Source organism: Haliotis rubra, unplaced genomic scaffold, assembly GCF_003918875.1.
Source record: "Haliotis rubra isolate DU_JTF1 unplaced genomic scaffold, ASM391887v1 Scf27, whole genome shotgun sequence".
NCBI lineage: Eukaryota > Metazoa > Mollusca > Gastropoda > Lepetellida > Haliotidae > Haliotis > Haliotis rubra.
In genome coordinates, this window is record NW_025766780.1 from 2003291 (window position 1) to 2021058 (window position 17768).

Consider the following 17768-nt stretch of genomic DNA (forward strand, 5'->3'; position numbering starts at 1 on the left):
ACAATCAATTCCCTAGTAATCAGTATACACATGTCATGAGCATGCTTGGCTTTTTTCATGAAGGACATGATGTTTGAAAACTAGAACACCTAAATTCAAGTTTGTGAAAACATGAAAGTGTTCCGAAAGTGTGTTGAAAGCATTCATATTACTCACAACTGCTGTTTTCTTTTGAAAGTTTCCATTAATTTTGGTGGCACGAGTAAAGTATCCAAAGATAACTGATTAGTTAGAGAGTGAGTGAGTGAGTATGGTTTAGCAATATTCCAGCAATATCACAGCGGGGGACACCAGAAATGGGCTTCACACAGTGTACCCATGTGGGGAATCGAGCCCGGGTCTTCGGCGTGATGAGCTAACGCTTTAACCACTCGGCTACTCCAAAAACTGATTAAGAAGGGGAAAGCAACATACAATATGTTATAATAAACAAGTCAGTAATGGAAGTTGAATTTCAGATGAGAGCAGCTGCAATGAGGACAATATTCAGTCAAAATCTCATTTTTGCTCAAAATTATTATTGTCCATGCGTAAAATTCTGCATCTTTATCTGTTCTTCATTGAGATTTATCAGTGTTTAATTCATGCTTTCTGTTGCCATTGTTGCTGAAAAAAGAGGGAGTTCCTTCCCCTGGTTTTCATTTCACCCTAGAGGGGTACATTTAATTCTATGTAGCCTGATTGGGTCCTTTCTTGTGTATTAATTTGCGATAGTACTTTACAAATGCAAATGCGCTTAGCAAGGACTAAATATAGCGCTGTTGGCAACAAGTGTCACTACTGAAATGTGTTGGTTTTTTCACAATTTTCAGTGATCGCTACAGTTAATCGTAATTATGTCACAAAGAAGTATTTCTAGTTTCTTCAGCAGCAAAATAGCAGTACTACTAAAAGAAAATCAGAACACTGGCAAGAGAATGGATCGGTAAAAACCAAAAAGTACGATGACGAAAAACGTGAGAGAAAATTCATTCCCAGTTGGCACGAGCATTTTCCGTGGGTCGAACATGACAACAACACAAATGCTATGTACTGTTCCATTTGTAAAAAGTATCCAAGAGTTAGTTCAAGAAACAGAAAAAATATGTTTGTTGTTGGTTGCAGTAATTTCAGACTTGACTATTTAAAAAGTCACAATAACTCTGACACACATTTTTTAGAATGTCTATCCTTTGACTGCTTCAAAACGGAAAAAAACACTGAAGACGTTTCTGAAAGCGGTTTAGAGGACTCTGAATCTCATTCTAAGACTGCTTCTAAATTCAAGCCAGTTTTGCAGTTTTTGACCTTATTTTCAAGGTCACCACGACACTTTAACCACTTTTCAAACTCTTGTTAACAAGGTCACCACGACACTTTGACCACATTTCAAACTCTTGTTAAGGCAATATCTCATGAACTGTTGTACCCAATGTCTTCAAATTTGGTGACAGCCTACATTGGGGGATTACCAGACACCAGTCGATTTGGGTGACCTTGACCTTATTTTCAAGGTCAGAACGACACTTCGACCACTTTTCAAGCTCTTGTTAACGCGATATCTTATGAACTGTTGTACCCAATATCTTCAAATTTGGTGACAGCCTACATTGGGGGATTACCAGACACCAGTCGATTTGGGTGACCATGACCTTATTTTCAAGGTCAGAGCGACACTTTGCACGCTTTAACTCTTGTTAAATCGATACCTCATGAACTGTTGTACCCAATGTCTTCAAATTTAGTGACAGCATACATTGGGGATTATGCAGACACCAGTTGATTTTGGGTGGCCTTGACCTTATCTTCAAGATCACCAAGACACTTTGCACGCTTTAACTCTTGTTAAATCGATATCTCATGGACTGTTGTACCCAATGTCTTCAAATTTTGCGACAGCCTACATTCGGTATTACGCAGACACCAGTCGATTTGGGTGACCATGACCTTGTCTTCAAGGTCACCACGATACTGACCGCTTGACCACCAGATCCCGTTAGTCGATCAGTACGGTAAGCATAGGTTACTGAAGATCAATGAACATGGATCTTCATGGGTCGGGCATGTATGAAACAACAGTTCTGAAAGTAGTGAAACTTCCATCTTACTGACAGAACACTTACATATACAATATACATTGCTCATGATTTGTCAGTCCACATATTGTCAGTGTGAATGCTTCTGTCTAGATTAAAGGAGCATGTCTGGCCATGTCCCTTTGAGTGGCAATATTCTTTTTGGTGATATGTTGATACGTTTTGGGTATTTATTGCAACTATGATAAATGGGCAGATATTGATGAATCAGCAACTAAAACAACGATCGTAGCATATCCCATTGTTGTTTATACTATCAACCACTTGTTTCTTACCCCGAATCTATTATTGTCCATATATACAGGTTGCTGTGGTATAACCTGAATTATTGTCTACTTCAGTGTCTGTAGCACTCAGATGCTTCCATATAATGAACTTCCAGTTCAGTGCTGTATGGATTTTACAGGTCACTTTTCAAGGGCTAGTTGAAATCCCTAGAGAAACAAAACCTTCTGCCACAGCTGATGTCTATCATCTCTACCTCGTCAGAGTTGAAAACAGATATTATTTTCATCTTTAACTAAGCATAACATTGTCAATTAAAAGAGAGTATGCCATCCACAGTTCCTGTTTTGAGCTTCAGTTTTATGTGGCATTGATGATGATTTGGTCTTTGAAAGTTGACGCCATGACAGCATGATTTGTGAAGGACAGTTCTCAGAGTGGAGGATGTGAGAGGGATAGCATAGGCAGATCCAGAGGGGGTGCAGGGGTGCACACCCCCCTTTGTGCTGAATGTTTGTTAAATGACCATTGAAACTCGGGTGAAAATGAAGTGTACACCCCTCCTTTTCTCAATAGTGTGCACCCCCCATTTCTCAAAAAGCTGTATCCGCCCCTGGATAGTGTTGGGTCTGTTGAGCTCTCCCGGCTGTGTGACTGGGCTGCTTGTTGCTTGTACTGTCAGCCATTGGTTTATCTGATCCAGACTTCATTATTTACAACAACAGATACGTTGTCGATTGTGGCCATTAACATAGATGAGTCACATGATCGATGATAGATGCATCAGGAAGTACTTCACAATAATACATCTAATAGAAAATATGGAGTAATAGTATATTTGTTTTAGTTATCTGTCAGTCCTGATAATACATTTCTGGTGTCCCCCTGCCGTGATATTGCTGGAATATTGCTAAAAGCGGCGTAAAACCATACTCACTCATCACTCCTGATAATAAGTCATTGAATAAGATGGAGTCACTTATGGCCCAGTGGTGTGTAGTAAGAATTGCCTCCCTTAACAGTGCCAGGTACTGTTTGTAGACATAGATACGAGGTTAGACCCCTCGTCTGTCAGAATCTAATCATCCTTGTAAGTTCATATGAGTGAGTGATATTTTATTTTAAAGTACTTTTGAGAATAGTGATTAAGCAAATAAAACACCAGTAATACAATTAGTCCCCATGCTCATTTATTATTATATTTTTAAGAAAAAATATTGTAAGAAATTTTCAACGATATATATTTTTAAATCACATTCAACTTTTTTTCTCATTAAATGTTTAGTGATTGCTGATACATATACAGCATAATAATCTGGAAATTTTATATTTAATATTTTTTAAACAAGAAACAGATTACTGGATGTGGTTATTTTTAGTTTTCTGAATTAATATTAAATGATCTGTTCACCCCAACACATCTGGACGTCTGTAGAACAAGCAGCAAGATTTAATGTAGATCACAGTGTGTGATACATGGTATTGTGGAGAGTGTAGTGGTGATGTTTGTCATTTCACACCTATGCCAAAGTTTCCGTGTGATTTGCAGTCATCGTGCCATGGCATTGCAACCAGCAGGGGAAGCCAAACTGAAATGCTGGACAGATTAAGTCCAAAGCCTTATACATCATGGAACATTGCCTTTCCCATCAGAACACAATTAGCTATGCTGAGTCCTGTTCCAGGGTCATCATTGCTATGCTGTTTAGGATGGGAGCTTCCGCCTCTTAGATCTTGGATGAAAATTTGGAAATGAGTTTGTCTTCCTGGAAGTAATACGCTTGAGGTGAACAGCTGAAAAAAGGCCAAAGTAGCAGTTACTGTGGTAACTTTGACTCACTCACTCTGTAATGGTACATAACGAGACACCCAGGTGAAAAAAGGCCAAAGTAGCAGTTACTGTGGTAACTTTGACTCACTCACTCTGTAATGGTACATAACGAGACACCCAGGTGGTGGGAGACGGGATTCTTCAGTAATGGTACATCACGAGACACCCAGGTGGTGTGAGACGGGATTCTTCAGTAATGGTACATCACGAGACACCCAGGTGGTGTGAGACGGGATTCTTCAGTAATGGTACATCACGAGACACCCAGGTGGTGGGAGACGGGATTCTTCAGTAATGGTACATCACGACTTCCAGGTGGTGGGAGACGGGATCCTTCAGAATGGTACATCACGAGACACCCAGGTGGTGTGAGACGGGATTCTTCAGTAATGGTACATCACGAGACACCCAGGTGGTGTGAGACGGGATTCTTCAGTAATGGTACATCACGAGACACCCAGGTGGTGTGAGACAGGATTCTTCAGTAATGGTACATCACGAGACACCCAGGTGGTGTGAGACGGGATTCTTCAGTAATGGTACATCACGAGACACCCAGGTGGTGGGAGACGGGATTCTTCAGTAATGGTACATCACGAGACACCCAGGTGGTGTGAGACGGGATTCTTCAGTAATGGTACATCACAAGACACCCAGGTGGTGGGAGACGGGATTCTTCAGTAATGGTACATCACGAGACACCCAGATGGTGGGAGACGTGATTCTTCAGTAATGGTAGTCGTGTAGTTGAACAGACAGTGGTTTCTTACTACAGAGTCACAACACTGAGAATGACTAATAATTTATTGAGGTTTCATCTGTCAACTTGAAATTGGTTCGTGGAGCCAAGAGGTTTCAAACAGTAGTGGCTTTGTCCTCAGTTATGGAATGACTTATTCAAAGAGTCAGTGTCCAATTTATCTTTCTACTATTTTTCTAATTTCATTATATCATCCATTTCTATAGTAGCCACAGGATCTGTATTCCAAACTTGGGAGACAAACTTTCAGTTTTCTCTGTAGAGCATGGTTACTGCTTGAGTTTACCTTGCTGAACTTAATGTGAAACCGATTCCTTGCTTATAATGTCAAAGTTACATATAGAGAAACTCCAGAAGTCAAGCATTCTGATTACTTGAAATAGACTCTCCTAAATAATTTAAATCATGTTTCCAAAAATGCATGGTCACATGTTCTTGTACTTTTGATATAGCTGGACTTAACCCTGTTACAAAATGATTTCTATCAAGGATTGAGAGAGAGTACTTTCTGAGAACATTAGCATCTCCACCGATGTGGCTGTCACACCAACTGTTTTATTCAGAGGTAGTTATTGTGTTTTGTAGGACTGGCTAAAATGATTGACGATCAGAAATATTGATGGGGAAAATATTAATGATTATTGATATGAAAATTAACAATGATAATAGCTTTCTTGTACCATGTATATATAATTGTCTAAGCATGCTCAAAGCACACAAGCAATCTGATTATTATTGCCCCGGATAACCCAAGCTGCCTGTTAGGTGCTAGAAGGTTATCCCACCGGGTACCCATTTTCTACTGGGTGGCCAGTGTCTTTTTCGAACAAACTCACTTGCCTAAGGTGAGACCACATGCATCACATGTGCTTCGTTGTGGGTGAGTCCTAGAAACTCTGAGGAGTCAAGCTGCGGAACACGGTCACCCATCCAAGGACTGACATTGTGTCATGTGTAATATGGTACAATAACTATTGTGATGAAATAAAGTCTTAATTCACTCAGACAATACACAAAGTTCGACTGCTTCTAAATAATGTGGTGTTTTGTTAGTAATCCAAACACAAATATGTCACCACTCACTAGTGGTGTGAAATAGGATGATTTCTTTCAGACTTTGGGGGGCATTTTGGCTTAAAGTTACTTCTCTGATATTTATGGATCATTAAAGGATATTTAGTTAACAATTATTGATTTCTTTGATCTATGTTGATAGTCACCGCTAGTGATTGACTGGTCAGGACTGAGTACTTTCCCAAGCAGTGATAGAGTGTTGCTGTAGACGAAGAAGATTAATAAGATACTGATTTTATGTAGCTTTAATTCTTGTTCTCGTATGAGTTAGTGTAATTTTGCTGGGAACACAATTGATTAAATTGCATACAGTTAAATGGATATGGGACTTTAATACATACAGGAGACGTTAATGAAGAATATACTATAAATAGTCTGTTATTGTCCATGTAATTTAAAACATTGGTATTAGAGTTTGAAAGTTTATGAGGTGGGTATCGCGAGTGTCTTTGTTAAGTAAGCTGAAATGAAATGGTGATGTTACAGAAATAGAATTCACATACTCTGGCACAAATAATATTAATTTGCTGAATACATATCCTTGGGGCTGAAGCAATTTAGGGTATTGGGATTTATTCCTGCCAACATGAATGTTCGTCATCTTTGAAAATTGACGTGGATATTTGAAAAAGCCACGTTTGTGTTGTCATAGCCCAAGGTGCTGATTCTGATGCCAGAAGAGGATTACATAAAGGAGACATTTTTCATCTCTGAAGCTGTCATGTAGCGTTTGAAACTTGTCATTTTACATTGAAGAGAGGTAAATATTCAGGAATTTTTTTTTCCTGCAGTAAAAAACATCCTCGTCTGGCTATTTTCAGGATCATGTTCTTTGGCTTTTAAAAATTATAGTAAAAGTTGAAGGTCCTGGGATTAAGATGCTATGACCTATTGCCACAAAGACTCTCAACAACCATTCAGAGGTAGGCAAGGGGTTGGAAGGGGGATGCGACATGCACATGGGTCAAAATATATTTTGTTAAATTTTTGTCACAGCACTTGTGCACAGGACAGTCGTAAAGATATTGAAATTTGGAATTTTAGAAAGATGACAGGAACAATACTTTTTCCTTTGTCTTCAAACTAGGTGAATGTCGTTTCACTATACTTTGATAATAAGTGGTTGTAATTCAGGAAGATTGCTCCCTTCTGATATCTCGATTCATACCAACCCTTCTGATCTCTGAATTCCATGGACTCCAGGGAAGATCCAGGTTAGAATTGATCTTCAGTAACCCATGCTTGTCATAAGAGGTGACTAACAGGATTGGGTGGTCAGGCTAGCTGACTTGGTTGACACATGTCATTGTGTCCCAAGTGTGTAGATTGATGCTAATGCTGTTGATCACTGGATTGTCTGGTCCAAACTTGATTATTTAAAGACTGCTGCCATATAGGTGGAATATTGCTGAGTGTGGCATTAAACAACAAACCAACCAATCTGAATTCCCTGGTAAATTTCATGAATCATATGCCACAAGCATGTTCAAGTGGTTGTCGCATGTGATAGTCCTGTCTACATGCATCTATTGCTGGATTAATGGAACACACATATCAGGGAACCTTGTTACAACATATAGCAGTGTTCTAAGTGTGACATTCAGGTCTTTGAAACACTGAATACCAGGTATTACTGGTTCAATACTCTTTTTTGGACTGGTCTGTGATATAACTAGGTTTATATCAAATTCCTTTCACCTTTTAGCCATTTAACTTGTTTTGGCCCCTAAAAGAATGACATCCTCAGATGTAACCTATCTAGAGTTGACCATTACCAAGCTACAGGATTTGAATGACATGGGTCTTTAACTCACCTGCCTGAAAGTCAGGCTTTCCTATGGCCTGGTTTGCTTGTCAGGCACTGCGGTTTCAAACTGTTTCGGGGCGGTTAGGTAGCCTAGTGGTTAAAGCATTAGATCATCATGCCGAAGACCTGAGTTCGATTCCCCACATGGGTACAATGTGTGAAGACCATTTCTGGTGACCCCGCCGTGATATTGATGGAATATTGCTAAAAGCGGGGTAAAACCATACTCACTCACTCACTCACTCACTGTTTCCTACTTGTGCAGGTGAGCTACACGACCTTGGCACTCTTGTTCATTTAGTACAACTTTGTAACTAGGCTACTTTCTCATAACCACCTAGCTTCACCCACTCACACTTTAACCATTGTCTTGCTGCTGATTGGTCTTGAAAAACGTTTCATCAACTTCTCTGAACGTTTGTTGTTGTTTTTCAGCTGGCTGAACAGTATGTACATGTGCAGGCTGAGATCGCCCTCCTGATCCAGAGAAAGTGAGTACATTGTTTTTATATGTGCATTTTCATTCAACTTTTCACACAACAAAACCATTCCAACATCGTGAACACCGATCCATCTACCACTTTCTTCATGAGTATGATAAGACATGGAGGGATTTGGTGAACAAATTATTTATCTTTTCTACATGAAAAAACAGATGGATTTCCCATGAGTATAGACACATCTGCCAAGTGTTATCAAGTAATTTGGGTATGCACCGATACCTGTTCTTCTAACAGGACAGTGGTGTGTGTTTTAGGTAAATGTTTTCTGGATGGTGTATTTCCATGGTAGCACATTAACTGAATGCTGAACAGAATTCTCAGTCCACTTGTGGCTGGTAAAAACAGCCATGTTTTTAATTCTGTGTGAAGATAAAGGGCCTGGTGATTGCAACATTAACCGTATTGACTTGATAAAGGCCATTTTTGACGATGCCAGATTTTAGAGTTGGTAAACTTTTTTTATAATTGTTTCACAATCTTTGAAAGTGTGCATATGAATGACAGCCGTCCTACTTTTCCTTTTAACACTTTCACATTTTGATCCTGTAACAACATCAAAACCGGAGGTATAACTACCAGGTGTGAAAAAGGAGGATTTAATAGAATTTCGCGAAATGTTTGTTTTACTTTTGTGACATGAGTAGGGTCTGACCTCAGGAAACATCATACATCATGGATGGCTGGTGTACACAGTTTTTCTTCACAAAGCTTAAAGTCTGTCTATCCAACATTTTTCCCATGTCACTCAACTTGATGTCAAACTTATATAAGAATTGGCTTCCAGCTTCCTTGACTAATTGGTAATTTTAATTTAATGACAATCATTTAGTAAATTATTAGCCGACTTATTGTCTCTGTTAAAGGAAACTTTTTCCTTTATTGACACCTTTAGTTTTCATTGGATCAAGCAAGGGGTTCTTTTAGATTTCTTATGGTTCTTGACGACTGGTGTGAAAAATTCCAGAAAGTTAGGGGATTCCGGAATCTTCTTATTCATGGTCACAATATTTCAAGAAAAACATGAAACAATTAGATGTGTCAGACACAGACATGCTTTATCTGTACTACAGCCTGAAGAAAAATAACACAACCATGTTCCACATTAAATATGACTATATTAATAACAGAATAACAGGCTAAAAAGTCTTTTGAAGTTTTCTAAAACCAGCCTTTGATGTCGAAATTTAAAAAGTTTTTTGTCATGGAAAAATGTGCTAAGCTGTTATTAAAGGTAGAGTTTAAAGAGTTTAGTCTGTTGGTATATTGTCTCTGTTAAAGGTAGAGTTTAGTCTATCGGTATATTGTTTCAGGAAAGGTTGGATAGGGTAAGGATGCTGTAATTGTAATTTAACTGCAAATTTTCCTACTAAATGAATAATCAGCGCCTCTGATAAGGTAAGCCTCTCCATGAGGATATATCTTGGTGTGGGCTTCTGATTTCAACTGGAACTTAATTGAGGCATAATCAGCCACCTCCAGCAGCGAGTCCCATGGCAGCAGGGCTTTGAAGTCATCTTGTATGTTGGACAGTGCCAGTGTAAGTCTACTGGTGATACGTGCTAGCTGCCAGTGCCTAATTAGATCTATGTTGTGGGGAGGTCAGGTTGTGATAGACACAACACTTTTAAAGGGTCTAAGTGTCTGCATATAGCTTATGTTGCTGCAGATTGATAACAGTGCTCAAGGTGAACCGTTACCAGAGATGACATGCAACGGTCCTTCTGACAAATTCAAGTGGAATTTGTTGTACACACATTATTCAGTACCTGTTTTGACTGAGAAGAGAACGGAACGATGGAAGTTGTAGTAGTTGTACATGTTACTGGAAATGGATCAAGTTGATAACTTTAATTATAAAAATATTAATAATAATAGTCCATTTATCGTGCGCATTTCTCCATGCATAATGCATGCTCAAAGCGCCAGACAATTTGATTATTATTACCCAGGATAACCCAAGCTGCCTGTGAGCCCCTACAAGGTTAATAGTCACATGACCTATCCGACCGGGTACCCATTTTTCTGCTGGGTGAACAGAGGCAATTTTTGAACAAACTCACTTGCCTATGTTGAGACCAATTGTATCACATGTGCTTCGTTGTGGGGCAAGACTGAAGTCCTAGAAACTCGCAGCAGTCAAGCTGCCAAACACGGTCACCCATCTAAGGCCTCTCCTCACTCAATGTTGCTTTACTTCAACTGATTTGTGACCTGAGCTACATGCACAGGACCACACTGCAGTGAAACATGCATTTGGATGTAAAGGTCAGGAGGTTCTGTAATGAACAGAAGTCTTCAAATTTAAATCTTAATTTCATGTGTATATATATTTTCTGTGTAATTCATCAACTTTCAAAACATACCTTGCCATATTCTGTATGTCTCGTCTGACTTAGCAGGCATAGTAAATATGAAACTTGATTATTGTAAATAGGAATCTCGGCAGTTCATTCCAAATATGCATTTTTCCAGCCCAAAGAGCAATCTGAAGAGAATTACAAGGATGTGTTGTATCTGAGGTGAAAATAACTCAGGCATTTTTGCCTGAGAATTTTAGATCGTTTGTTGTGTGAATATGTCTCAAGCAAGGTTTCAGCTAAATGCTGGACTTGGTTCTGTGAAATGTTCATGAAGACAATGTACTTTTGTTTTGAAAAACAATGATAAGAAGTCAAACAGATTGGAACTTTGAATTCTTTGGGGAATAAACTACAAAAAATGTCTACCGATTGTCTTTCCAAAGTGATTTTTTTTCATGATTCAATATTCACCAGAGACAGTGAATTGAGAATGCAGAGTTATTTCTTATGTTGCCTCTTTTCCTGTTGGGAAGGAAAATGTTGCTTGATGATACCATAAAGTGACTTTAATCTGTTGTTGAAATATTACACTTAATAATGATAATAATACTAGTCCACTTCTATAGCATCATGAATATCTTGCTCAAAGCGCTTTTATTATTATTATAACCCAAGCTGCCTGTGAGGTGCTAGGAGGTTATTAGTCACATGACTTAACCCACCGGGTACCCATTTTCAGCTGGGTGAACAGAGGCAATTTTGAACCAACTCATTTCCCTATCCAGTCACCTATCCAAGGACTCTCACATTCAATGTTGCTTCTGATTTGTGACCTGGGCCCCGTTCCACAAAGCGATCGTAGCACGCTAAGATGATCGTAACTCCCATACTTTAACATAGACTTACGACTGTCGTAGCGCTACGATCACTTTGAGGAACGGGGTCCTGAGCTGTATGCACAGGACCACACCACCACTGCACATTATACTGCTGTACATTATTGCCACCATGTCCATGTAACTATAGGTAATGACAGCTAGTTACAGGGGAGAGATTGCTATTTGACCGTATGTTGAAAGGCCACTTGCTATACAGAGATGGGTCAAGGTTCAAATCCAGCCTTCACATTAGATATGATGCCTGGTTGGTTGGCACCAAATCCATGTTTGGGGGTTTCACCAGAAGTAGAAGACATCCATGACCCGTGTGAGTGTGAGGCGTTACCTTCACACTGTCTCAAACGTCCTGATAGTGTTTCACTTTAACTCATTCAAACAGCTGAAGATGATATTGGCCTTTGACATTGCAGCAATGTTGAAACTTCTGGATTGTTTAACACAGCTCTCAGCAGTATTCTAGTGGTGTGACAGAGGTCGGCAAATACATCAACCCCTGGTCAGACAATCCAGTGATTGACATTCATCCAACTGGGATGCAAAGACTAGGAGGCTTCGACCATTTTCGAAGCTCTCTTAACGCTAAAATAGTCGTAAGTGCCATACAATAACAGTAACTTACGAATCTTAGCCCTAAAAGAGCTTCGAAAATCTAGGCACTGATCCTAAGTCACCTTATTTGACATGTTCCTGGGGATCTGTTCTCTTACCTGGGAGGCACACAGGATTCAAGTTGATAGATTAATCAAAATCAGTTTAATAACTTTGATCATCAGTTTACTAACTTGAAGGACGTACATGGATGAAGATGGCATAACCTCTACAGTATCTACAGTACAAGAGAGTTGAGAAGAGCACAAAGTCATGTTAGAAGCATCATCTAATTCCTCAACCGTAACATCAGTCAGTCTCAAGTTTTACTTGCACAGAATTAAAAGAAAACAGGTTAGGGATCTATAAATAAGGAAATGGAATCCTCCTTGAATCAGGTATGTAATGCAAGGGGATGCAGCAGGAAAGAAATCCAGCCATTAAATTTCACGATGTTGCACAACTAGACTTGAATACAAGAGGTTTCCACTGACAAAAAGTTGATGAGTAAGGGTTGGAAAAGCCATCAGAGGTTCTGTAAAGTTTAGGGAAAAACAACAAAGACTTGAATAATGGCGTAGGGAGGAATAATGGTGCTCAAAAAACACATTGCAGTTTGCAGTCTCGAATATTCATGTCCAGGAATGTGTTAAGAGATTCAAGTGAACCTGTCAATATTTCTTTTAATCTTAACATATTGTGTCATTTTGCATCTTTGTCTGGAGCATCTGTGATGTACAAGCAGTGTTAAAAGTCTTTTTGTATGCCAGTGAATAGTACAAAACCTATACGGGAATGAAAAAGGCTCCTTGACAAGGATTTACCTGACTCTTTATTCGTGCGCTTTGAGCATTTACTGTGAATGGAAATAGCTCGGAACAAATAGACTATAATAATAATGATAATAATAATAATCTGATGACTAAGATGCTACTTACACTTGATTGATGGAAGTGTATCTTCAGTCAGCAGTGGGCCTATGATTGGGTTGAAATTAGATCTGACATATTTGTACTTGTCGTTTGGTTGGAAGTAGAAATAAAGTCAGGCCAATAATGGCACACACTAAAGCTAAAGACAGTGCCATTTGGTTGCATTATCTTTACAGCAGGCTGTAAATTGTAATTTACCCCTTGGTACTGACAGGTCATAATTGTACATCAGGAAACAGTGCTTGTTGGATGAAGTGACTTGGTAGACTGGTTTGTTGGGGTATCAGGCAAGGTGTCATTGTACCCTAATGGTAGGGAATCGTTACTCACAATATCAACCACTGGTTTTAACGTCATTTTTGATTATTTACAGTCAGCCCACTGTTAAATAGCCTGAATGTTGCTGTGCTGCGATTGGCATTAAACAGCAAACAAAACAATAACATAATACATTTCTTATCATTATTGATTTGTCCCATATCTGGGATGTTGTGATCCAGTAATCCAGTAATCCAGTGTTGTACTCCAGTAACATCGTGTAACAACAAATCAAGTTTTCAAATATACTTCTATGTATTTGGGCGGTGGGGTAGCCTAGTGGTTAAAACGTTGGCTCGTCATGCCGAAGACCCGGGTTCGATTCCCCACAATGTGTGAAGCCCATTTCTGGTGTCCCCTGCCGTGATATTGCTGGAATATTGCTAAAAGCGGCGTAAAACTTAACTCAGTCAGTCAGTCAGTCTATGTATTTGATTCACAAATACTAAGGTATGTCAAAATGTCTTCAGAGGACCTGGTATTTTCAAGTTTGATGCATAAGGTGTGGACCAGAAATAGTGGACCTTTCAGAGATGTCTCTGTTTATGCAGAGATAAAATGTCTTATGTCCATATCAAATTAACACAAACAAACACTTACTTATTTGTCTGCCTTGACATACAATAGGTATATAGGAAGGAGGAACTATAAAAATTTAGAATTTATTGATTGGAAATATGATGGCACTAGCTTCTCCGATGTGTTATGTTTATTGTCCGGGATTTCCCCATGGCCGTTTCCATAGACAAATGTTACGCCAGTCTTGCAACAAATAATGGTAATAGTGTGAAAATGAAAATGAAAAAATATTGAATTCAGATCATCATGACCGTATATTCAGAACTTGGTCATAGGGTCTCATGTAATGAATTAATAACAGATGTGTAAGACTTAAACACGTATTTTGCATTTATATTGCATGTGAATGCAGGCTGTTTGCTCTCAGTTTGTGATCCTAGATAAACCCTGTGAGGGTGTGTAGTCGTGTGAGGGCTCATTAATATACAGGTGTTGGAATTACTTGTTTTAATTCAATCATTTTATTTTTTAAGTTTTTCTCTTTACATGTAAGTCCCAAAATCTGCATTTTTACACAAGATAGGTATTCAAAACTAACATAACACGTATTTGGAATGAAGTGATCGGCTGTATGACAGATCCCATCAAAATCATCATCTATCTCTTGCCTCATTGAGATAAACATTTTATGCAGGTGAGACTTCCCACAGCCCATGGGAAGGACTGCTGTACAACCTCAGCCAGCTGGGATACATTCTGGAATAAGCTTTTGTTGTCAAATTTTGTTTGATATTTTTTAAAGAGTAGTCTGGAATGGACATTGTCAATTGCAAACCAGCGCCATAAGGTTTGAGAAAACTGTGTTCTGATTGGCTAGTCTCATCTTCTCGACTGACTGACTTCTTGTGTTAGTCCTTGGTAGGTCAAAGTTTTGTGATAGGTCATTCTGACATATATAATGACCTATAATGGGATGTCCTTACATCTTTGGGGCGGTGGGGTAGCCTAGTGGTTAAAGCGTTGGCTTGTCATGCCGAAGACCCCGGTTCGAATCCTAACATGGGTACAATGTGTTAAGCAAAGGGTTCCAGCGTTGGCTTGTCATGCGAAGACCGGGTTCGAATCCTAACATGGGTACAATGTGTTAAGCCCATTTCTGGTGTTCCCCCACCGTGATGTAGCTGGAATATTGCTAAAAGCAGTGTAAAACCAAACTTAGTCAGTCCTTACATCTTTGATTGAAGATCTGATCTTAAGATTAGTGAATGGTGGGTGACATTGGTAGAACTGGGACATGATTAAAATGTTTCATGAACACCTGGTGTCATCATTGCCTTTCGGTTGTCCATCCATATAATTTTCATCACCCTTTTGCCTTTTCTGCCCTGTTGATTCTGTTTGTGCAGATGATCGAGAATGTTTTATTGTTTTTATTGTCTTTAGCTTTTAGTTCAAAGTCATTTTCTTCAATTATTCACTACAACTGGCGAGTGTGGATGGCACAGTCCTCAAAATCCTTTTAACTGGTGTGTGGAGTTGTGTCCCCTAACCGTTACAGGATCCATATCTCAATTACTTGTCCTTGATGAGGCTGCAACCTTTCCCATGCTTGTGGGTTTTATCAAAATGGCAGATTTCAACAATTTGAGGCTCTTTGGTCCTCCCCGCTCTATTGCCACTCTCACTCTTCTCACCCCCATCCTCCAGTCCCCCAATCCCCCCCACCAAGCTGATACATGGTCATAAACTGTGTTTGGATGCTGAACATTAATCTCAGGATCGTTATGAGGACAAGTTAGAAGATAAATGTTCATTCATTTCCATTATCTTAGTTTTTGGTTTGGTTATAAACCAACTGTCTGAGGACAATATTCAATAAACAAATTCATTTTGACCTTGGTGTACTTGGCACCATGTCACAGAGCAGAAAGTGTGAAATAATGCCAAGTGGCAGAACACTGTGAAATAATACCAGGAGACAGAGCATGAATTAAGAATTCTGCCTTTGAAAACGTCATGTGATCATTCAGTGCACTTGTTACACCCGTATAATTTCATGAAGGTCGTACTGACATCAGCTCAAGACAATGTTAGAAAAAAAGCATGATTGTCATGGGCCTTGAAAATATATCACTCACTAAACATGAAAAACTCTCCACCATTTTTGCATTTTTTTTAAGAAAAAGGAAAAAACTTTTCTGATATTGCCAACAATTACAGCTGTGCAAACAAATAGACCAAATTAGTGACTCCTTATCAGATACCAGCGATGCTAGCCTGCACCAACTGATGGAAAGTGATCATAAATATTAAAGAGAGATTGTTTTTGTACAGTTACTAAAATTGACTTTGTTTGTCTCTCTGAGCCTGGCTGCAATAAAACTTTTTCTAGTGTACATGACTTTGAGCTTGAGGAACTGTGAAACATGGACTTCCCTATTTTTATTGCCATTTTTAATTGGTTCTGTTGAGAGTAGAATGAGGTTGTCCTGACAGGTGTTGTAGCAGCATCTGACCCTTGTGAAGTGATGGCTTTGTAGACGGTTCACCTCAAGGAAGCCAATAAAAACCTTCATTTCTTTTGATTACTTGGGTGTAAGGGTATTGTTGTGGTCTAAGTGAGTGAGTCAGTTTAGTTTTACGCCGCCTTTAGCAGTATTCCATCAATATGACAGTGGGGAACACCAGAAATGGGCTTCACACATTGTTCCCATGTGGGGAATCGAACCTGGGTCTTCGGCGTGACGAGCCAACGCTTTAACCACTAGGCTACCCCACTGCCTCTATGGTCAAAGAATTGTAACATCAGATACAAGTGCTGGGTTTGATTCACCAAAGAGGTACACATATGAAGACCATTCTTGCTGAAGTGATGGCTTTGTAGACGGTTCACCTCAAGGAAGCCAATAAAAACCTTCATTTCTTTTGATTACTTGGGTGTAAGGGTATTGCTGTGGTCAAAGAATTGTAACATCAGATACAAGTGCTGGGTTTGATTCACCAAAGAGGTACACATATGAAGACCATTCTTGCTGTCTTCTGCTGTGATGTGGTTTACATTATCGGACAAGTTAAATGAACAATATACTGATGGAAACAAATAAGGTAACACATGAAAGTGTCAAGTGTTCCTATATTCTTTTCCAGGTTTCTTTGCATGCTTTGTATTGCACTGTTGGTGGAAACCTGGAAGAAATACAGGAATACTTGAACTTTCCTGTCTTCCCTTATTCTTTTCCATCAGTATATATTTGCACAATCTGATATTGTGTCATTTCCAAACTTTTATGACTTTATTGAGTACCATTTGAAACACTTATTCAAGTTTCTTTCATTAACAAAGCCATTGTTTTTGTGTAAATATACTGCAGTTTTCCCGACTGTTTTGTTTGGCGGTTTGTACAAATCCGATTTGGTTTTGATTTGATGTTTGATAAAGACTCTGACTCAAAACTCTCAAGGATTCATAATTCGCAAAGTCAAACTCTGGACATTAGCCAAATCAATTCCATCCTCTGAAGTCGGCAAGACTTGAGCGGCAATGCAGTCCTGATGCAGGGATTTGGGTGAAACCTTTGTAAAACTACTCTAACAAGGCATGAGGTTAAATTTAATCATTTAAATGTTGTTTGAAGTCAAAGGAGATTAGACGTGTGTTGCAAAATAGCTTGAAGGATGCACATGATCTGTGAAGGGGATAAGAACCGTGGGAGAATTAATATTAACTTGATTGGGGACTAGGACAAATGTCAACAGGAGAGGGGTTATTAGGCAGTTGAAACTGTTATTGTAGTGTTAGTGTGTTTGTTTTGCAGACATGAGCTCATCAAAGAGTTTGAGCAGGATGAGAAGGAACAGCAGTCAGTGACACGGTCGAGGCTGGTGGAGGAGTTCACGCAACTGTCCTCAGAGAATGTGAGTGTTGGTGAACCCCTGC

The 17768-nt window shown here is 39.2% G+C and overlaps 1 protein-coding gene across 1 annotated transcript in view; it reads left to right on the plus strand.

Moving 5' to 3' along the window:
* Positions 1 to 17768, plus strand: part of LOC124280567 (mitogen-activated protein kinase kinase kinase 7-like) — a 79108-nt gene that overhangs the window by 51188 nt on the left and 10152 nt on the right. The window contains 2 exon segments of the mRNA XM_046716521.1: positions 8208 to 8263; positions 17647 to 17746. Coding sequence (XP_046572477.1) covers positions 8208 to 8263; positions 17647 to 17746 — 156 coding nt within the window.